Source organism: Sarcophilus harrisii, chromosome 1, assembly GCF_902635505.1.
Source record: "Sarcophilus harrisii chromosome 1, mSarHar1.11, whole genome shotgun sequence".
NCBI classification, from domain to species: domain Eukaryota; kingdom Metazoa; phylum Chordata; class Mammalia; order Dasyuromorphia; family Dasyuridae; genus Sarcophilus; species Sarcophilus harrisii.
In genome coordinates, this window is record NC_045426.1 from 330,113,868 (window position 1) to 330,138,380 (window position 24,513).

General features: G+C 35.7%; 1 protein-coding gene across 5 annotated transcripts in view; it reads left to right on the top strand.

Annotated features, from left to right (window-relative positions):
* INVS (inversin) overlaps positions 1-24,513 on the top strand; it is a 218,573-nt gene that overhangs the window by 150,723 nt on the left and 43,337 nt on the right. For all 5 annotated transcript variants that reach the window (XM_031945539.1, XM_031945541.1, XM_031945540.1 and 2 more), the window contains 4 exons: positions 8,113-8,284; positions 10,256-10,411; positions 16,431-16,660; positions 18,886-18,992. In XM_031945539.1, the coding sequence (XP_031801399.1) occupies positions 8,113-8,284; positions 10,256-10,411; positions 16,431-16,660; positions 18,886-18,992 (665 nt within the window). The remainder of the gene's footprint in view (positions 1-8,112; positions 8,285-10,255; positions 10,412-16,430; positions 16,661-18,885; positions 18,993-24,513) is intronic.

Sequence of the window (24,513 nt, forward strand, 5' to 3'; positions counted from 1 at the left end):
GTAAGGATTGACATTAGATATTTATAGTTTGATTTGGTCTTCTTTCAATAATTTGCGAGTTTGCTTTCTGGTTTTTAAGACTCATACAGGGAAATTTAAGTAAACTGCAATAGTTCCCTAATGGTGACTGCCTCACTCTTGTGATCATTCTTTTTGTTTTCCATTGTAAAGAATTTAAGCTATATATCTAATTTAAGTTCCCTCGAGTTTTCTTTTCTTTGATCCTTCCCACTTTTGTGTACCTTTCTACCTTCACTTATCTCTGGCACTCAAAGAAGTTGTTAGTTATCATATTTCATTACTTTGCAAATAATAGAAAAACCCCTTTGCAGTTAATCAACCTGCTTTTTTTCTCCCTCTTATAGAGGAAGATGTTAACAATAACTGCCTTGGATGCAAAAAGAAAAGAAGCTTTTTAACTCATCTCCTATATGTATTGTATAGGGGGGATGTATTCTCTTCTCCTTGAGATTCAATATTCTTAAAGAGGAAGGCAGGAGGGATGTTAGGAGGTTTATCTATACTTGCATCATCAGGTCATTTAAGTGAGTAATAGATCCTGCTATTCTCGAGAATATCCAGGAAAAACCTGGAAAAGACTTACATGAACTGATGCAAAGTGAAGTGATGTGAAGTTCTCCAGAACCAGGAGAACATTGTACACAGAAAAAGCAACATTGTATAATGATCAACTGTGAATCACTTAACTATTCTCAGCAATACAATGATCCAAGATTTGGGGGGAGCCTGATACCCAATTCACATTGAAGGCGATCTAGTTCAACATTCTCATTTTAAAGATGATGAAACTAAAGTTCTTAGAATTTCTGTGATTTGCACAGGGTCACATGGCTAATGAGTATTAAAGTCAGGATCTGAATCCAGCCCCCTACCCATATTGCCAACAGCCCTGCTTTACATTTAAGAGAGAGTTTGCTTCATTTAATTCTTATTCCAAATAGACTTTTAAGAGGCGGATAAATTCTCATCAAAAGCATTAACAAGTTAGGATGTAATTTCAGTTCTACTTGAATTACAGAAGCTTCTTGTCTGAATTGACTGATGGTGATATGTAAATCTTAAATTGTGCAGCCTGGATTATTTGTTGAGAAAGAAAAGGTTAGAATAATGATCAATCAGTAGTAGAGCAAGAAGCTCTGAACTTTCTTACTGTTATCCAAAATATTATTTTGAGAAATCTATTCTTGTAGTATATACTGAGGAGACAGTTGACAAAATTGTGAGTGACTGTCCAGCAAATTAACTAGTCTATAATTTGGAAATCATAAAGGTGTATTAATAGACCCTATGGCCCACTTTTCCAAACCCTACACACATTGAGAGGTCATGTTCCTAGGGCATGGCTCCTTATACCACTCTTCAGAATTCTAGAGGTAATTCTGAAGGATTAGGGATTTTTCCTAATATTGTTCGTAAGTCTTTATCTAGTGAGTTTCCCCTATTGTTATCAAACTCATTAATATCTCTCCAATAGCAGCTGACCAGTTTACTTCTCCTCAACATCAATTAATCAATGAATATTGATTATGTCAATTGATAAATTGATGATAAAATGATGATAAAAATATCAGTTATATTTTATAAAGGGACAACTATATGGCAATGGATAGAGTATGGGGCCTGGTGTGAGGAAAAATCTTCCTGAGTTCAAATCTGACTACAGATACTTTCTAGTTTTGTGACTCTGAACAAGTCACTTAAATCTGTTTGCCTCAGTTTCCTCATCTGTAAAATGAGCTGAAGAAGGAAATGGCAAACCACTCCAGTATCTTTGCCAAGAATTTGGCAAATCATTTGCCAAATGGAGTCAGAATAGGATACGATTGAAAAACTGAACAACAACGTATTTTATGAAATGATAAGCAAGGGCAGATTGCTTTGCTTTCTGCCAGCAGAATCATTGCTGGCCCAAACTGCTACAAACAGAAGTTGTTCACTAAGCTCAAGTCCATTTGTCTACTTAGATCTAATCACCCACTATTCTCCCTGCTACTCAGGACATCTTGAACTTCCCTGGCCATTTTTTTTCTCTGCTCCTACTGAGAGGTATAAAAAATGTCAGAGAAAATCTAGCTATTTGTCTTTCATAATTTAGAGGTTTTATGATTGTTCAAGTATTCTAACAATTTTTCCTCTTGGGTTGATCATGACTATCTCATCTGAGCTAAAATATAACCTAGCATGTCAATCCCCCTGAGCAGGAAGGAAACTCATAAGGAAATTATCCAGGAATATTAATCGATTATAATCTATAACTTAAGATAGTAGAATTAAATGAGGGACAACTTGGATAAGTGTTCTCAGAAAAAATAATCAGTTCAATAGAGACTTCATACTTATGAATCATGAATACTTTCTTCTAGAGATTCAGAAGACACTAGAAAAGGGAAGCACTAAATACCATTACTAAATAGGAAATTGACTATAATTTAATTAAAATGATTGGTGACTGGTGTGGCAATAATTTCAGCTGTCTATATGCAATTAGACCATTCACCAGTTAGAACAATGTCAAATAAAAAGCAAAGATATAAATATACATCGTATATAGGACAATAGTTATTGACCTGGTCCATCAAAATTAAATTTAAAAACATAAATATAAGAAGGTAAAGATAGTGGTCTTAATTATCATAATTTTCTTATTACATCTAGCAAATACAAATCAGTGTGCCACAATAAACAGTCTGAAAGAATCTAGAAACTGCATTAGCTAGTAAATGTTTGATCCCCTTACAGAGGAGAGAACAATTTCACCTAATCAATTAACCAATTAACATTCTTTTATAACCCATTTATTTTATACCAGTATTGACAGTTTAAAATATGAATTTCTTTATAAAATAATTACAAAGGAGATAGCAGAAAATCATGAGCAGTGTTACCTTATAAAATAGTAGTATAAGCAATCACAAGTCTATAGAGAGCTTGGTGTGAGACCCATTTAAGTCACAGCATGTCAAGTGCACTCATGCCTTAAAACAAGTAAGAGAACAAATGGATGTAAAATGGAGCAAATTTTCCAGTGTTCCCATAGCTATCTATTTTTATGATCAGTGCCAATGAAACAACCTCATTTGAACACTTAATGCCTCAGCCTAGAATAATAGATAGAAATAGCATTAAATATGATGAAATTAAGAAAAGAAACCAGACCAGACAAGCACACACTGAAGAAACTAAACAGGAAGTAAAACAATCTAAAAAGCAGTGAAAGAAAATTTTTATAAAATACCAAAAGAATGGGAGGGAAAGAGAGAAAATATTCATGTCCCCCATAAAAGGTGGTTTCATTAACTATCAAGTCTTATTCCTGCTTTTTCATCTTTATAAACTTTTTATGAGAATTATGTTAGCACACATAACTAATGAAAATATGGGAAGTAAACAGTCTTTTGCAAACTGTTTTATATAGTAGACTACATCATTTTTAAATGTTTTGTTAAAAGATTAACATCAAAAATCAATACAATCCATCAAGCTTGCCTTGTAACTAATTATGTTTGACTTAATTCATTTCAGTGCATAAAATATCTTAACAAATTTTCAATTCCGCTCAGTCCTCCTCAGAGTATTTTATTTGTCTATTCATTCTCATTAACTTTTCTTCTTGTGTGAATGTAGTTAGCACATATCCCATTCTTTTGGTTCTGTGTTTTGACTTTGTATTATTTCATATAGATTTTTCTACTTTTCTTTGTCTTCCTCATACATGTTAGTATTTAACTACATTATTTTCCATCATATCAATGGATCATGATTTATTTATCCACTCTCCTATTGTTGAACATTTAGACTATTTCTAGGGACGTGTGTGTGTGTGTGTGTGTGAGAGAGAGAGAGAGAGAGAGAGAGAGAGAAGAGAAGAGAAGAGAGAAGAGAGAGAGAGACCGAGAGAGAGAGAGAGAAAGACAGAGAAAGAGAGAGAGAGAGAGAGAGAGAGAGAGAGAGAGAGAGAGAGAATAAGAACAAACACAGACCTCTAATGCTAATGAGAACGAACACAGATCTTTACTGCTTCTAAAGATAGCACTCTTGTTTTTAATAACACTTTCAGAATATATTCCCAACAGTTGAATTTTTAGGTCAGATGATATGGTTATTTTTTAACATCCTATTGTGTACTGCCAGAATGCTCACCCAAATTTACAGTTCTAGTAGTAATGGATGATTGTACCTGTTCTTCCACAATCTCACAGAACTGAATTTTGGTGCTTTTAATTATCTGTATCCATTTGATAGATGTGACATGGCAACTTCAAAGGTGTTTTAATTTGCATCTTTTTGATTATTAGTAAATTTGGATACTTTTTCAAGTAGCTACTCACAATTTCTATATCATCTTTTGAAAATTATTCAAATCCTTTGACCATTTGCTCATGTGGGAGAGAATCACAACAGTGATTTTTTAATGATAACTTGCTTATTTAAAATGACAAATTTTTAATTTATCATATGTCACACATTTTTCCAATCTATTTTTATTAAGTATCTGGTTGTTATTTTCACATGAAGTCGTTTTAATAGCAGCTAGATGATCTGGTATGGAACTTTCAGTCAGTAAGACCTGTGTAACTTTAAATACTACTTCAAAAATTTACTAGATGCATAACCTTAGAAATGTCACTTAACTTCTCTTAGTCTCGGTTTCCTTATATGTATAACAGGTAAAATAATAGCACTTACTTTACAAGGTTATTATAAAGATCAGATGAGATAGTACATATAAAGTATTTAGCAAACTTTAAAGTACTATGTAAATGTTAGCCATTATTATTTATTTCATGCCATCAAGCACATCTATGTTGTATTGAACAATCCCTTTTGTTTGTAAACTAAAAAAAAAATCCTTCCACTACAACTTAATTCAATAATTTTTATATAAACTTTATACTGTATTACATTACATTAACATTTTCTTCAAAAGTCCACATCTTTTACCATATGTGAAAAAGCCATTTGATTTGATAGAGCAAAAAAATGTTTCTCTCCACTATGGAGGCTATCATAGATAACATCATACAAGATCCCTTGATAAATGCAATCACATAGATATTGCTGTGACCCTCTTATTATTGCCCTCAAGTGAGATGTAAAATAAAATATATATGCTTACCAAAAGGGTTCATCACTGTAATGGAGGTTTTCGTGTACAGAGTCCAAAGGGAAGTGAGATTCACTTGGGAGGTGAGGTTCTTAATCTATCATTTAGAGATTTAGTTTATTTAAAATATTTGATAACTATATTTTATTATAACTTGTTTCCTTTAACTTTTGTATCTTATTTTGTTTTCAAAAAACTGATTCTAAAAAAGAATGCATAGATTTCACAAGACTCCCAAAGAGGTCCACAATGAAAAAAGTGGTTCAAAAGTGGTTTTTGATCATAGGATCTTGGGTTTAGAGATGAAAGGGATATAGAGATCATCTGGTCCAAATCTCTCATTTTGCAGATGAGGAAGCTGAGGTCCATAATGACAAAGTGATTTGTCTAAGATCACACAAATTATGGGTCTTATAAGTACTTTGCTTTATGATAAGATTGTGTTAATTTCAGTAAGACCCAGAACATTAATGGGTCTCTTCAATGGGATCTATGATTTCTAAAAAGAATTCAACAAAAAAAATCCATTCAGGAAAAACTAAAGAATGAAAAAGCCTTGTCCACACTGTGACATGCCATTGAAAATTCAATTTGTTGAGTTAATTCATCAATTTGAGTCAGGCATTATACATGGACAAGGGGTTTTATCCAGGACAGAATAGGAAGAAGAAAGAAAGTTAGATTACATTGGAGAAATTATTGTGCTTTTAATGTTTCCAAGTTGCTTCCTAGCACAAAAAAACCCACATATTTTTAATACAAAAGTTCTCTCAGTCCAATGATGCCATAGAGTTACAAATCTTGAGAACACCATAAGACTTCCCAGGTCAAATCAGTTCTAATTAATTAGATACTTATTATGTACCAGTCACTATCCTAAGCACTTAGGGATACAAAGAAAAGCAAAACAAAATAAACAAAAAATTTAAAACAGTTCTCAAGAAACTCAGTCTAATGAGGGGAACAACATACAAATAACTCTGTATTACCAATATGTAGACAAGATCAATTACAAATCTTCTCAGAAGGAAGCCACTAACATTAAGAGGGACTGGGAAGATCTTCTTACTTTTAGAAGGTGGAACTTTAGTTAAGATTCAAAAGAAATCAAAAGAAGGGAAACCAAGAGGTGACCTAAAGGTGCAAGGTAAGCACTAATAAAGTACAAAATGGTTCCAAGAATTACCTGCACAGGTATTATGTAAGGTATTGTTGAGAGAATGTAAGACCACAAAAGGAGGTAAACCAATGATGGAGAGAGAACAAAGAACAATGATCACTTGGACAACCTGTACCCATGGAATGTTAAAAGACCTAGAAGGACATTGGGGTGAAAAGTCAAAGATTTGTGGAAGAATAGGGACACCACTTAAATGGCTGCCATCTTCTCTCAGTGGTGGGAATACCCACATTAATGAAATCCTAGATTCACTGAAGAATTAAATTACTAAAGTGCAGCTGTGTGTGTACATACATAACAGTCCTAATGAAGCTTTAAGCTTCACTAGGCTGAAAGCTCAAATGATTCATTCAGTACTGCTGAGAATTCTCTCCCGATGGGATGTTCTATTATTGTCCCGTATGTCTGAAATTGGTGCTCATTAAGCATCCTGGTATGTAAGGGAGCTACCTTCTACAGTTAGTTGTGATACGATAATTATTCCTTGAATCCTTCAACTTCTAACAGTTAGATCTGCTTAAAAGTAAAATGGGTTGTTTCATGTGGTTCTCCCTTATGAGAAAGTTAAATGACCATGTATACCAGGTGTACTATTGGAAGAATTCGTTTTCTGATCAGGATTGGTCTACATGGCCTCTGGGGACCTTTCCAAATCTGATAGTCTATGATTCTATGAATTACCATTTATTTTATTTTCCCACCCATGATCAGGAATGATGCTTCTTAAATCTCAAACTCCTACTCTTTAAAGCAGGTAGAAAGTACCCTGGTGGCCATCTAGATTTACCTCTTCATTTTTACAGAGAAGGATATGGAAACCTAGAAAGAATGGGGAGAGAGAGATAGGGCAAATGAAAGAGATGGAAGGGGAAGGCAGGAGAAGAAAAGATGGAAGGGAAGGCAAAAAGGGAAAAGAGAGGAAGAAAGAGTGAAGGAGGGAGAGAAAATGTGAGCTTGCCCACAGTCATACAACCTGCATGTTTCCAAGGGAAATAAATCTTAGAGCTAGATTTCATTTTAACACCAGTTTCCTATTCCCTATAGCACACCACTAGAATAATATAAGGGGTGATAACCACCATTTTGTCCCACATTGGGGCAAAATGAGAAATTTACAAGTCTTTAAATAGTTAATAAAAGGAGATTTACTTTGCCCTACTACAGCAAGGATATGCTTACCAGGATACAATGGCACTTAGCTTCTCTGGAAGCAATCCACTTTTGTAGAATCTTATCTGATCAACAGGGCAGGGTCAGATGAATCATGGTCTTCCCAAACCCATGAAGCCAGAGGGACCCCAATTCCCAATAAGTGAGATCTTTTCTTCCATTAGGTAACCAGGTTGTTGCATCAAGAGTGGTATGGGCCATTCAAGTCCCAGGAACAACTTTGTTGACTTTTCTTTGTTGTAAGATATGGGGCAATTCTAGTCTATCATATAGATTACAGTATAGGTAATAAGATTATAAGCAGAGTTCAAATCTGGCCTCAGACACCTAATACTTCCTAGATGTATGACTCTAGGCAAGTCATTTAACCCCAATTGCCTCAGCAAAAAAAAAAAAAAAAAAAAAAAAAAAAAAAAAAAAAAATATATATATATATATATATATATATATATATATAGAGAGAGAGAGAGAGAGAGAGAGAGAGAGAGATAATTCTTAATAGAATTTGTGGTTGATAAAGGAAAAAAGGAGGGGAGAACCTTAAGTAAAAGTTTTCACATTGTATAATGCATGTTGACTTCTTTTGTCATAACAGAGCAATCATGTTAAATGCTCACTCAGTGACGCTTTCTTCCAGGAGACAGTGGAAGTATTTTTGAAACATCCTTCTGTGAAGGATGATTCAGACCTCGAGGGAAGAACATCCTTTATGTGGGCAGCAGGAAAAGGCAGTGATGATGTCCTTCGAACAATGCTAAGTTTAAAATTGGACATCGATATTAACATGACAGACAAATATGGAGGTACAGGTAAGAACTTATAGATTGAAGAAGAAAAGAAAATAATGAAGTGAGTAAATAAAGAAGGACTGAGTAAATATACCATCGTTTTAATTTTCCAGGGAAGTTTACCTGGCCCCTAGCTTCTAAATGTATACATGCCTTTTTTGTAGGTCCCCTGAGTAAAGTATCTTTGAGATGGCTTAGTGGATAGAACACTGGGCTGGGAATCAGGAAGATGCATCTTCCTGAATTTAAATCTGGTCACAGACACTTCCTAGCTGTGTGACCTTCAGCAAGCCACTTAACTCTGTTTGGCTCAGTTCTTCATCTATAAAATAAACTAGAGAAGGAAATGCCAAACTACTTCAGTATCTTTGCCAAAAATCGAAATAGGGTCCAAAAGAATTGGATACAACTAAAAAACAACCAAACAACAACAAATTTATCAAAAACATTCTCTGTTGTCATGACCCCATACTAAATGTAAGGATCCCCTAACACCCTAACACACACCCAAGAGAATAGGAGAAGGATCAGAAGGTGCTGCAAAGGACACAACTACTGTCTCTACCCAAAACTTAAGATAACTCACAGCTTACCCTGGAGTACAAGAATTCCCTTGGGGAAAGCACACATGTACACACATATGTAAACGCATTATAGCTATCAAGATCTCCAAATCCAAATCCAAAACCCTGCCCCCTCAAAAAAAAGATGCCCACTATCACAAAGAGTAGCAGATATGAATACTTTGTTATAGGTTGGGCTTTTATTTCTCTCTTTGACATCCTTGAGATATATTGTGTTTTTTTTTCTTACAATTTTCTATTTGGGAAGTTATCAAACTGTGCATACCTTTTGATCCAGCAGTGTTACTACTGGGCTTATATCCCAAAGAGATCATAAAGAAGGGAAAGTGACCTGTACATGCACGAATGTTTGTGGCAGCCCTCTTTGTAGTGGCTAGAAACTGGAAACTGAATGGATGTCCATCAGTTGGAGAATGGCTGAATAAATTGTGGTATATGAATATTATGGAATATTACTGTTCTGTAAGAAATGACCAACAGGATGATTTCAGAAAGGCCTGAAGAGACTTACACGAACTGATGCTGAGTGAAATGAGCAGGACCAGGAGATCATTATATACTTCAACAACAATACTATATGATGACCAGTTCTGATGGACCAGGCCATCCTCAGCAACGAGATCAACCAAATCATTTCTAATGGAGCAGTAATGAACTGAACCAGCTATGCCCAGAAAAAGAACTCTGGGAGATGACTAAAAACCATTACATTGAATTCCCAATCCCTATATTTATGCCCACCTGCATTTTTGATTTCCTTCACAAGCTAATTGTACAATATTTCAGAGTCTGATTCTTTTTGTACAGCAAAATAACGTTTTGGTCATGTATACTTATTGTGTATCTAATTTATATTTTAATATATTTAACATCTACTGGTCATCCTGCCATCTAGGGGAGGGGGTGGGGGGTAAGAGGTGAAAAATTGGAACAAGAGGTTTGGCAATTGTTAATGCTGTAAAGTTACCCATGTATATATCCTGTAAATAAAAGGCTATTAAATAAAAAAAAAAAATTTCTATTTGGGGGCAAGTGGAATTTCAGCTCCTAAAGAAATTGTGTTTCTAAAGAATAATAAGGAAGGAAAACTAAGAAGAGGTGATTGTTTCAAACAAACAAAATCACATGGACAAGAATAGTAAGGATAGAAAAGGGGGAAAGGAAAGGAAGGAACTGACTTCTTAGGTGATATTCATGAATAAAAAAATGAGAAATGGTATTAACCAAGACAATAATCAGGAACCATGAAGATCTATTTGAATTTAGGGAATTAGGGTAAAAAAAATACATATACATATAAGTGTTTGTACATATATGTGTATACACACCCACACACATGTATTTAGACCAATGAAAAAATAAAGCCTTTTCTGTGATTTTATTACTAACTTCCTCACTTCCTTTTCAGCTTTACATGCAGCTGCCCTTTCTGGCCATGTCAGCACTGTGAAGTTATTATTGGACCATCAAGCTCAGGTGGATGCTACAGACGTCATGAAGCATACTCCACTATTCCGAGCCTGTGAAATGGGGCACAAGGAAGTGATTCAGACACTTATAAAAGGTTAGTTTTGAGCTGGACGAACTATTTTTTATCTTTTTACCACTCCCCCAGCACTAACACAGTTACTTGCACACAGTAGGCATTTTATAAGTATTTATTGAATTGTACTGGATGTAAAGAAATCAGTTGTGTAAGAGAGACATTCCGAAGTACATGGTTTGAAATAAAACATTCCTAGATGACTCATACTTCCAAACCATCTGAATATTTGTAAACTGCTTGCCTCACAACCATCCCATGAGTTAGGTAGACAGGGACTAATGAATGAGACCAAGGTTCTAACCTTCCTCCTACCATTAGCTAGAAGTATGGCCTCAGTTTCTTAATCTATAAAATGGGACAAAACTTGCCCTTCCTTACATATGATTTCTAGGAAGATCAAATTAGTTCTTTGCAACATATGAAAATACTCTAAAATGGTAATACATATACATAACTATATATACATACACACACACATATATATATATACATATATTGTGCATATACATTTATATATAGTGTGTAGATATACACACACCCATATATACATATGTATATACACACACATACTAATATATATATGTATATATAGGGATTCTTAAAAGTTTTTCTATTCCCAATCCTTTTTGCCTGAGAAATTTTACTGGGCATATAGATATATAAAATAGGAATACAAATCAAACATTTATTGATATTAAATCATAAATTTCATAACTCCCACATTCAGTAACACAACACCATGGGGGTTGTGGCCACAGTTTAAGAAGTTTTGAATATAAAAACATTGCACCATTTCAAATAGTTTTAATATATATATGTGAAATATGTGCATACGTGATAAATAAAAAGGCAAAAATGAATTTGGAATGTATTGCTTTAGCTGATATTGCATCAGTAACTTCAGATAATTCATTGTACATAAGAGAAAAGTCAGATGGTGTAGTGTAGAGTCATTAAGATCTGATTTCAAGCCCTATCTCCAATGCATACTAGCTAGGGGAACACAGACAAGTAATTGAGCTTCTCAGTACAACCCCTCCCCCAAAATGTACAATTTTCAGTGCAAATAAACTGCTGATCTGCATTGGAGTAGGGTATTTCCATACCAGGAATTTCCCATACTGACATGCTTATAGATCTAGTCACCCTCCTCCCTCCCAATAAAAACAAAAATTGGAGAATAATTACTAGGATTTTGTCCAACCTACTTCATATTTATGGGAAGAGAGTGTTATTGTGGGAGAGGGTGGGAGAGAGAGAGAGAGAGAGAGAGAGAGAGAGAGAGAGAAGAGAAGAAGAAGAAGAAGAAGAAGAAGAAGAAGAAGAAGAAGAAGAAGAAGAAGAAGAAGAAGAAGAAGAAGAAGAAGGAGAAGAAGAAGAAGAAGAAGAAGGAGAAGAAGAAGAAGAACAAGAAGAAGAAGAACAAGAAGAAGAAGAAGAAGAAAGAGGAGGAGGAAGAGGAGGAGGAGGGAGGGAGGGAGGGATGATGGATTGTGAGCAAATATGGAATAATGGAATACTTGGCTGTATGTGCACCTATTTCCTCATCTGAACAATGAAGAAGTAAAACTAGATGGCTTCTGAAGTTTATCTTGGGAGCTTTAACATAACAAAAAAAATCCATATGTGAACCTATAAACAGTCAAGGCAAGATCCTTTCACTCTCCAGTTAGCCTCTACTTTCTTCAGAGAACTATCATGTCTGCAAAATTGTTGGGCTATTCCAACTCCCAAGGATCTCTGCATCCCTTCTGACACACAGTATTTCCGAGTGGGCTCCCTTGACCAGGAAATGCCTTCAGTATCCATGAAGAATCAATACCTTCCTCTAAATTTACACAGTCCACATGACTCACTGCACCAGTAAAATCCAGATTTCCTCTCCCACCCATTGCTTTACTTCTCACGGTGGTCAATCACATCTCTTACTTGGTTGATCCACCATTGCCTTTGTTCTCTATCATCCTAGAGCGACAAGGTTCCCTGCATCAGCCACGGAGAAAACATCTCCATCCTCACTGTCTCCTCCTGCATATCTCTATCTTTGACTCATTTTTTTAATCTCAAGGGGGTAGTCCAGGTATATGACTAGCCACAACTGCAAGGTGTTAATCACCTTGACAATCAATTCGTTACTAAGATGATCCATCATTTGTGAATCACATAAATGGGTTTTACACATATAAATCACAGTAGTATTACTGAAGCAGTGAGAGAGCAAGTTCAATAGGTAAGAATTACCTGTTCATTGGACTGGTTTCTTAAAGGAAAAGGTTTTATTGTCACATAAAGCAAAACAGGAACAAGCAACATCAGGGGACTGGTTAGTCTAAGGGGAGTATTTCAGGATGAGTATTTTATAGGGAAAAAGTAGGGCTAAAGGGGGGAGATGTTTACTCCTTGCTTATTGATTAGCCCCTCTCAAGGGAGATACTTATTTCTTAACCACTAGCCAAATTTGAGAAAACCACTGCAATACCCAATCTTCCTCCTTGTCCTATTTTCCACAACTTAAGCCCCCTCTAGCTATCCTGGTGTGCAATAGTAACTTTCTTTTTTCTGCCCTTGCCCCTAATTACAAACAGAAACCCTACTGGGGCCCATTCTACTGGGCACCTAGTGGTCACATCCTCCAGGGAATACAGGACTCTTGAAATCTTAGGAAGAGACTCCAGAATTCATAATTCAACTTTTCACTCAACAGAATTTCTTCTCCTATTACTATTTGCAACCTGTAACTTCTCTGACAACTCCCACAAGAGGGATATTCAGAAACCATTTTCACACAGAACCTGTAGACTTTATCCAGAGCTGAACATTTCCAACAAAATGTAAACAAGATTTTAAAATAGAAATACCATTTTCATTAGTGCCTCTAGCTGTCTTGTGAGCTTTTTGAGTACTTTGTGAGAGCAAGGCTGTATTTTCATTTACTCATTTGTGAAGAATTTATCGAGCACATACTGTGTTCAGGCTGTTGACTTTCCATTGATATTTTAAGCGAGCATACATGGAAAGAAATCATTGTTTGATCGATTTTTTAGACAAATGAATGCTTAAATTCCTCAAAGTGTACAACAGGAAGGTAAGCTTTATATTGCCAAACCTCTGAAAAACTGGGCAAGATGTTTTTTTTTTCATTTTCTTTTCAATATGTGTTTCAGTATTGGTGAGACAGGGGACAAGAAAAATAGAACAGTAAAGATAATTTTGTATCTCTTTGTGATGGGAGCTCTGGATTAACTTTGGGCTGGACTAGCTTATTTTTAGGAACTGCTAAAATGCCCATCCTGGGACCTCGGTTATTTCCAGACTGTCCTGTTTTATAAAGAATAATGAGAGGCTGAAATTTTTTTGAATTTTCTATTTATTAAGAAAAAATGGAAAAAAAACAGAAAAGAAAAACAAAACAAAATAGAACATTATGTGCCCAGCAGAACGTCAGGGAGGATTCAAAATATGTAACAATAAATTTCTAGTTCAAGAAAGGATATATAATAGTAGAAGAAATTATATTCATGAGTGTACATATTTTCTTTGCTTTCTTGTAGGTTCTTTAGTTCTCTGCTGTACACTTCTTTTACTTTATTATTTTCCCCTCATCTCTCCCAAGCAGGCCATAGTTAAGCACAGATATTTAATATACACAAATACACATCCTTGCTCATACACACACATACATACATATACATTCATACCCATCCACAGACCCACACATATACAAATATCTACATAGACGCTTACATAGAGCAACATGCTTACCTATCTACATATACTCAGGCATATATGTACACACATGCATTTACCCATATGGAAACATGCATCTAAAACCATATTAGTTTGGCTTATATATAATATAAATTTCTCTCTTGATTGAATCTTTAAGTTTGACTTTAAAATTAATGATTACTATCCATACTTTTTTTTTCTTAATAAATTAAATTCCTGATCCTCATTCCTCTAACTCTTCTACTTAAATTCTGCTCCCTAATTGGCCTTGCTATTACTCAACCTTCCCCCAACCATGGATCCCTCCCTTATCTTCTTACCCCATTCTTTGTTTTTCCCTCCATCCAACCCTCCTCCTTTATTTCTTTATAGATCTTGGAGGGTGTTATGCCCTTCATTGGATATATGAATTTAAGTAGAAGAGTTAACAGGAATAGGGAAAAAGTTCAGTTCATATTAGTCTCTCCAGGTCTTTCTGAAATCATCCTGCTGATCATTTCTTATAGAACAATAATATCCCATAACATTCATATACCACAATTTATTCAGCCATTCTCCAACTGCTGGGCATCCATTCAGTTTCCAGTTTCCTGCCACTACAAAAAGAGCTGCCACAAACATTTTTGCACATGTGGGTCCCTTTCCCTCCTTTAAGATTTCTTTGGCATATAAGTCCAATAAAAACATTGCTGGGTCAAAGGATATACACAGTTTGATAACTTTTGGGCATAATTCCAAATTGCTTTCCAGAATTGCAACCATTTTTTAAAAAAGCCATCGTTGATTGATTAAATATGGCTGATATCCTATGTATCCTAGTTATTGTATAATAATATTTCTATTGTTATAGGGACAGAAATAGGAATGGGAGCAGTGATTTCATTGGTTGAAATCACTCCCAGATAAGAAAACTCAGCACCTTCCCTGAAGTTTAGTCTTACTTGAGTGCACTAGAGCAAAGCTTCTTAAACTGGGGGGTTGCTACCCCATGTGGGGTTGCATAACTGAAAGTATGAGTCTCAAAAAAATTTGGCCACAGTAAAAAGTTTCTGATCATGACCAAGAATTAATTCAAAATCAAGTGCATAATGAATCCCAAGGGTTTCAGACAGTGCTTGCCTGTGTTGCATAGCATGACTTCACTTTGGTTCTGAACACACAACAAGCACACTTTGTACTGCACACGCGCAAATGCTGCCAGAAACACCTGGGTTCGGATTCGAGATGGAGTCACCTCAAAATTTCTCAGGCAAAAGGAGTCAAGAGCAAAAAAAGTTTAAGAAATCTTGATCTAGGACACTGGAATGTTAGATGATTTGCCCAAGATCACACAACCAGCATTTGTCATAAAAGACTTGAATCCATTCCTAATTCCAAGATTAATTAGGTCTACTATTTCAAGATGAAAATAATGATGATGATAATTCCATTTATATAGTATATACACTTTCCATTCAATCTTGCCTTTGTGGGGCATGGTACAATTAAGATCTTTAGGTTTGGAGCTTTTCACCAAATGGCAAAGAGAGATGTGTAATCCGGACAGGGAATACAATCAAATTTGGATTTTATCCCATAGTTACTCTAAGACTGATAGACATATTTTAAATTCAAGAACTTTGCAAATAAAAGGAAGATATGATATTTGTCAGCATTCAGGAACCCCCATTGTGGGAACTTCCTTAGCAATAGAAATCACAATCTCTCTGTGACATAGAAGATAAATCGTTAAGAGAAGTCTAAAACACATACAGGCTAAATGACTTGCCCAATGTACAAGCTGTAGCTCAAGTCTTTGAGATTGCAACCCTCAACCTGCTCCAGAGTCAACATACTTGTTAGTCATGTTTAGATGCTGATAATTTTGAGTGTCTTGAACACAGAATTTCATTTTACCAAGGCTAAGAATTTACCAATTCAGTCTTCTAATTAATATTTCTCTTTTGATTTTTTTTAATGACCCAAATAGTTTTTGGCATTTTTTTTCTTTTGAGGGTGCAGAGGTAAGTGAAATGGTTGGACAGGATCTGTAATGTCATTGGAATGTCATATGTAATATCAACGAATTTTTGGTGAAGAAATTCCCTGCATTAATGTAGAATGGCATCTGATCTACAATTTAAAGTTTTAATAAGTTGCCCAGGCCCTTAAAATGCTAAGTGACTTGGTTAGGGTCACACAGCTAATTGGTGTCATAGTTGGGACTCAAACTCACATCCTCCTAATTTCAAGGCCTATATTCTATCCCTTATTCTTTTTTTTTCTATTTGTTGGACATTTTAAATAGCATTTGTTTTTCTCATTACAGGAGGAGCAAGGGTGGATCTAGTAGACCAAGATGGCCATTCTCTTCTTCACTGGGCAGCCCTGGGAGGAAATGCTGATGTTTGTCAAATATTGATTGAAAATAAAATCAATCCAAATGTGCAAGACTATGCAGGAAGGACCCCCTTGCAGTGTGCTGCCTATGGAGGCTATATTAACTGCATGGCCTTACTCATGGAAAATAATGCCGACCCTAACATACAAGACAAAGAGGTAGAGACTGGGTATTTTATTTTTACTGTAATACATTCAGTTTATTTTATCATTCTTAAGACTGGAGCCTTTTTAAAATAAATAAATGCTATCTAATTTTGTTATCTATTTAATCATATGCTTACATGACTATATCATATGATATATTACATGTTATTATTATTAAGTCATTTTAGTTGTGTCCCACTCTTGAAGAGTGAGATTTTTGTGGCAAAGATACTGGAGTGATTTGCTAATTCCTTTTCCAGCTCATCTTTCAGATGAGGAAACTGAGGCAAACGGGGTTAAATGAACTGCCCAGGATCACAGGGCTAGGAAGTGTCTTGATGCCATATTTGAACTCAGGAAAATGAATTTTACTGACTCCAAGTCACTCTTTCTACTTCACCACCTAGCTGCCCATATATTATATATATTTTTTTTTTAAATTTCAAATCATGACATATCTTTTTTCCAATCATCCATTCAACAGATATTTATTAAGCACCTACTATGACCATGTTAAGCACAGTAGGTACCATGGAGATAAGGGAGAGATACAATAGCAACACAGCCCTTGCCCTCAAGGAGTCTCTAATCTTATCATCTCCATTATATACTAAAAGTGGGACAAAGTTGGTTATTAAGTTATAATAACTGGACTATTAGTGTGAGCAGCACAATATTTATACAAAGAAAACATTTCACTATTTGATAAACATTCCCAGAGAAGTTTAAAGACCAAGTTTTTCTTGAAGGCCAATCAGAAATGAAGATTTTGGGCTGTAGTAGAAATCAATATGGAAAAAAAAATCTAAAACCCAACAAATTGTTTCAGATTTATATTTGATAAGAAATTTTAGAAACATATCAATTATGTCAAATGAGGGAACATAGCTGGATGTGGTATGGTAAAATGAGTGTCTTATTGTTGTTCTTCCAAAAAATAATGGAGTCACCTAACTTCTCAGTGCTCAAGAAACTCTAAGACTACATATAAGTTGAAGGGAAGGTAGGTGTTTGCTCATTTGAGCAGATAGATGGTTCAATGGATAGAACCCAGGACTTAGAATCAGAAAGATCTGAATTCAAATCCAACCTCAGACATTTACTGGCTGTGTGACCCTGTACAAATCACTTAATCTCTGTCAAAATCTACTAGAAAAGGAAATGGCAAATACCTCTAGTATTTTACCAAGAAAACCTCTTGGATACTAATTTAGGACATGCTATAGTCTACAGCAAAGCTTCTTAAATTCAAGATCCCATGTTGGGTCTTGAAACTTAATGTGGAAATCACAAAATTATGATTTATTATCAGTAAATATTTGAGCAAAGGTCACATAAAAATTTCTCTGGCAAAAAGAGAACATGAGTGGAAAAGATTTAAAAAGCTCTCGTCTACAGGGTCAAAGAGTTAAGCCTGACTGAACCATCAGACAACAAATATCAAAGAGATTCCAGATCCTTTTCCCATCTCCAGTCTCTGAGATTATAGATTCTGTGGGGGTTATCTTCAACTTATAGTGACTTTGGGAAACTAGCCACCAAAACAAGTTTCAGGAGTTATGTAAGAAAATCAGTCTTTATTGTATCATCCTAGGATCTAAGAAGTGTTACCCAGTCTGATTACCTATGTACTTTTTTCTCCAAAATTGACTCTGAAAATCTTTTAGCTGTTTAAACAAAATTGAAAGTGAGCTAACAGTAAAGATTTGCCTTCATCAAGGGCTTTTTTTTTAAAGACTATACTCCAGATAAGGTAATTCTTCAATCATAAAATCAGGAAGACCTAAATTCAATTCCAGCCTCAGATTTACTAGATTTGTGATGCTGTACAAGTCATTTAATATCTATCTGTCTCAGTTTCCTAAATTGTAAAATGGGAATAATAATAATAATAATTAATACCTATTTCCCAAGATTGTTATGAAGATCAAATAAGATTATGTTTGTAAAGTTCTTAGCATTTGGTTTCTAGCACATAATAAGTGTTTAATAAATGTTTGTGCCCTTCCTTCCAATTGTATTAAAAATTCAAGTTCAAAAACAATCTTTCTGAGACCTGATTTCTTCCCTTCTCTTTTCCACCCTCCCTCACCCCAACTCCCAGGCATTTTTGCTATTTAAATTGAATATACATGCAGATATCTGTCTTTTCAAGCTGGCATAATAATGTATTCTTTTAAAACTTGACACACTCGTCTTTTGCTTTAGAAGTGTTTGCTTTTTGTTCTCGTTCACAGGGCAGAACAGCACTGCATTGGTCCTGTAACAATGGCTACCTTGATGCTATAAAACTGCTACTCAGTTTTGCAGCTTTTCCCAATCAGATGGAAAACAATGAAGAAAGGTAAATTTCTGTGAAAACTCACCACTCTGCTCAGTATACATGATTATTTTCTGGATGAAAACAAACCCCAAAGACAAAAAACAGAGATTTCTATATTGTTGAAGAGAAATTAATGAAATTAAAATCAGTGAAGTGACGCTGCAGATATCATAAATAAAGCGTGAATGAATGTTGTATTCAGCTCTACCTACACTGGCCAGTGAAAAGCACAAAATTTTTATAGCTTATCTAGTCCAACCCTCCTATTTTACAAATGAGGAAACAGAGATTCACAGTGTCCATCAGTTGTGAGTCAAGAGCCAGCAGCAAGGAGACCATAGCCAGGCTTAGCCCTGCAGGGTATGGCCCATGTAGAATAAGAAATGAAGATCAAAGGTAGGGTGGGGAAGAATGGGTTCTGTAGGGTAGAAAGAGAGCATGTGGGGCTCCTCTGAATGCAGGAAGCAGAACCAAGGTCTGGGTTTGAGGTTTTTAGGTCAAAACTGAGGGAAAAGTATAATATAGGATCTAGTTAAATAGGTTAATGAGCAATAAGGATGTGGTGCAGCCCTTAGGAAGGACGTAGCAATAACCCCAAGGTCAGGCCACATCTATAAGAATAAGAAAGTTCAGGCCAAAGTGAAGATAAATACATATCTTTTCTTCTTTTTCTCTGCCTTATTCTCCAAGAGTAAGCTTCCTCTCCCATCCTTCTTCCCATCTACTTTTTAAGTTTACCTGGAAATAAAATGCATGGGATTGATTTAGTTGCATGGAGATCACCTACATATTCTTCCTTGGTATAAGCAAGTGATTCTATACCCCGCAGTGATTAGAAAAATAATAATAATAGTCATTTATTAGGGAAGGAGAGAGTCTAGAAGGTCCAACACACAGCAATTATTTGAAACAGCAAATGAAAAATCCATCAATGCACCAGGTTGCCTGTATAGAACACACACGCATCTCATTTGGACAATTAAGGCCACTGTAAAATAATAATTGACAATTATATAGCAATTTCCTTCCAAGATTTCTGTGAGGCAGGAAGTACAAGCTGTAAGTATCCTCATCGTACAGATGAGGAAACTAAAACTCAGAGGTGAGAAGGTTTTCCTGAGATCACACCACTAATAAGTTATAGAACCTAAGTCTCTCTTTTTTTTTTAATTTGATAACCTTTTATTTACAGGTTATATGTACGGGTAACTTTACAGCATTAACAATTGCCAAACCTCTTGTTCCAATTTTTCCCCTCTTACCCCCACCCCCTCCCCCAGATGGCAGGATGACCAGTAGATGTTAAATATATTAAAATATAAATTAGATACAATAAGTATACATGACCAAACTATTATTTTGCTGTACAAAAAGAATCAGACTGAAATATTGTACAATTAGCTTGTGAAGGAAATCAAAAATGCAGGTGGGCAAAAATATAGGGATTGGGAATTCAATGTAATGGTTTTTAGTCATCTCCCAGAGTTCTTTCTCTGGGAGTAGCTGAGAACCTAAGTCTCTTGACTTAGTTTGTTTACTCTTCTAGAGGAGTTTTGACCGTAAGTGAAATTCGCTTGGTCTAATGATGCTCAGGAATCTCAGACTGAACAAGTAAACGAGAAAAGGATAGGGCTTTTTTCTCTTTGAAGACAATAAAGAAGGAAAAGGGAATGAACCAGGCATAAAACTAGAACAATACAAATAGTTTAACATTTATAAAAAGACAAGAGTTATCGTCAAAGTTTTTCTGTCCAACAACCATACAAAGTAGGTAATTATGATTATGATCCCATTTTACATATGAAGAAACTGATGCTTAAAAATGTTAAATAACTTGCCTGTGGTCACACACTTAGTGTCAGAGAAGGGATGGAGTTAAGGTAGCAACCTGAACCCAGGTGCTTCTTTCCTGTTCTGCAAGATAATTAACAACTCATTGTTTGCTTTTGTAAACTGTCTGAATGTCAATTATATTGTTGATTAAAACAAGGACATGGTGAAAAATGTCTGATTGTGATTCAGGTCTTAGCTACTGATGGGGAATTCCTCAGCCCAGAGATCCTAAGATCATCCTTGAGATAATTCCTTCTACCTAGGCTTGACTGGAGGTCAATAAATCAAGAGGCAAGGCTAGAGGATCAAAAGTTTAATTAGCATCAGTTGATGGACAGTTGTCAGGTGGTTACAACTTTGTAGAACAGAGAGAGATACAAACACATATAGGATTTTACACAATTTTAGAACAGGTGACAAAAGGGACCCATCAAATAAGGCTACTAGGCAACTTGCTTTATTTCAAAAGACAGGATGACATGATGTGGACAAGGAATGGAGAATGTCTTAACTTTGGAATAACCTTTGTGTTGTCAAGATCTGGTCAGTTCCAAATGGGCTATTTCCCTGGAGTCTTACACATCATTAAAATGTTTAGCTGGGACCTAAGGGTTAGGTCTAATACAGCAGAGGCTTTCTTTTGAGATGTGTGTTAAAATTGATTATTGTTCTGGTCCCTCTGACCACCTCACTCCCCCAACACACACACACACACACACACACACAACACACACACACAAGCATGAATACTTCTAAGTCAGTATAAAAAGTTTAGAAGTAACTAATGTAAAGGGACAATTGCAAAGGGGAATCTAGAAGTCATATATAAACCATCCCAAAGATCAAAGCAGCATAACTTAAATTGTATTATATTTTATATTGCATTTATATTATAATTATATATTATTATATTATATATTAAGCAGTATTTCCATTCTGGTAATATGTGCTGAACCAGAGGGTGCCATCCATATAGACACTGTCAGAGCCTTTTGGTCCTGAGATTTATAAATCCCAGACAAATTCCAGACCTCTGTAGAAAAGACCAGCAGATCACCAATTTGGAGATGATATGGACATGTTAACTCTAAAATCTTACTGACAACTTTGAGATGATTTGAAAATGTTAATAAATAGGTACAAATTGACACAGATTAGAGTTAGTCTATTTCCTCTCCCCCAAAATAATCCTATACAAATGAGCTCTCAAACTGCTGCTCCTCTCCCCAGTATTCTTCCATCTCCATGGGGTTCATACTGTCAAGTACTCCCAACTCTAATTCATGGCTATAAGAGTAATATTTTCCCCTGTCGTCCTCTTCCTCATACTTCCTGACTTCCTTCACTATTCCCTCCTGTCCTCACATCATCTACCTCTGAAGTAGCTCAAAAGAAATGTGAGATTACAAATTTAGAAAATCCACCCCAAATGTTCACATGGACTATTTATGCCCAATCTATGGTAGGGCATTCTGAGTTATATGAGTCTCATGAGCCATGGTGGAATATTCTGTAACTTGACTCTAAACATTGATGTCATTTTAGTCCTCTCCAAGGATGAAAGGCAACAATCAACTAACCGCTGCTTTGTCTCTGCACTTTCCTGTAGTTATTAAAGTGTGATTATACCCCTGTTTCCTTCTGCCATCATGATCTTTCCCACAGAGTATCCAAAAAACTGGACATGACTTTACATAATTTCATAAATCATCAAATCAAGATGAAATCATACTGAAAATCTGTCTTTATGAAATCCAACATGCTACATTTCTTTGATCTCTAATGCTACAATTTCTAGGGAAATGTTATCTCCCAACTCACAAAATGCAGATTTTATATGTTTCTTCCATACTACCATACATCCCGGGGCAGTTAAGTGTCACAGTGAGTGCTGGGCTTGAAGTCAGGAAAACTCATCTTCCTGGGCTCAGATTTGGCCTCAGATCTGTAATCTTGGGCAAGTAATTTAATACTGCCTTGGTTTCCTCATCTGTAAAATGAGCTAGAGAACAAAAATGGCAAACCACTTTAGTATCTTTGCCAAGAAAATACTAAAAGAGTCAGACGCAACTGAAATGACTGAAGTTCGTCATGGAATCTCAGAACTGGGAGTGATGATCTGATTTCACAAATAAAGAAACCAACCCATAGAGGAAAAGGGATTTTTCCAAAGGCAGGCAGTTCTGACTTGAATCAAGGCAGATTACTACCCTGTTCCCCCGCTCTTGGGAAAAGGCAGTGTGCCTCAATTGCAAGGAAAGTTCCCAAGCAGAAGAAGGAAAAAAAATCCCCTTGCTTACCCTTGCAAACCTATAGTTATAAAATTCAAATGGCAGCCTCCCAGCTCCATTTAACGTTCCATCATGTGCATCCCAAGATGTGTGGTTTTCAGTGCTCTGGCTTTGCTTTTTATTCTTCCTGACATTTCAGTTTAGGCACTCTTTATCATCCCATCCACCAATCCCTACATGGCAAGTCCAATTTTGTCTCCCCTTCTTGTCTTTATCTGCTTTGCATCCTTCCTGGTTACCATCAAGGAGGTCTTAATTTTACCTTCTCATGCATTGACACTAACCATTTCACTTGATGGACTTTGTAGGCTTCATTTTTGTCTGCTACTTCTGGCTTTCAGTCAATAAATGCCTGACAGCCACACTCTGATACCAGGGGTAATATTCACTGTGCTTGAATGTTGCTGAATTGAATTTGGGATGAAGACAGTCTCCATGACAATAATCACAGTGTGGTCAATTGCCGAATGCACTTCAATTCTATCTTACTTCTCTATGGGGCTTCTTTGTTCTGTAGTAGCAAAATAAACCCCGAACTTCATCTCCTTGCTTCTGTTTTCCATAGACTGAGATGATTGCTATTCTTTAGATAGAAACAAAATTTGGTCAAGTTAAGCTCTATAAGCAGAAGTAATACAAACTAGGTTATGTTATACAAGTTGTTCTGAACTTTAAAGCCTAAAATTCTACTATGACTTTTGGAACACATGGCATGTGGAACCCTATGGCTAATTAAATTTGCATTATTTTTTGTTTAGTCATTTTCCAGTCATGTCCGACTTGGGGTTTTCTTGGCAGAGATGTCATTTCCTTCTCCAGATCATCTTACAAAAGAGAAAACTGAGGCAAACAGGATTAAGTGACTTGCACAGGATCACACAGTTAGGAAGTGGCTCAGACTGGATTTGAATTCAGAAAGATGAGTGTTCCTGACTCTAGAACTGATGCTCTATCCACTGCATCAGAACCCAAATTTATATTGTGCATAAAAATTAAATTATTTTAAAAAGTTAATCCAGTTCCTTATTTCAGATTTTGTTTTGCTTTTTGGTTTGGTCCAGATATGTGATTTTTTGGTGTCAATAACTCCTTAAGGTGGAAATTCCTTTTAACTATGCATGTTAATAATTTACAGGCTTAGAGAATTACCTGGATGACTAAGAAGTTGTGATTTATCCTAGGGAGACACAACTAGTATGTGTCAGAGACAGGATTAGAATCCAAGTCTTTCTGGCTTCAAGACTCACCTTTTATCTACTACTTATGAAAAAAGGATCATAGAGTTTAGAGAAAGAAGGGATGCTAGAGGCCATTGAGTCAAACTCTCCAATTTTACAAATAAGGAAAGAGGCTGAAAGAGAGTGACAGGGGCAGCAAGGTGGCACAGTGGATAGAGCACCAGCCCTGAAGTCGGGAGA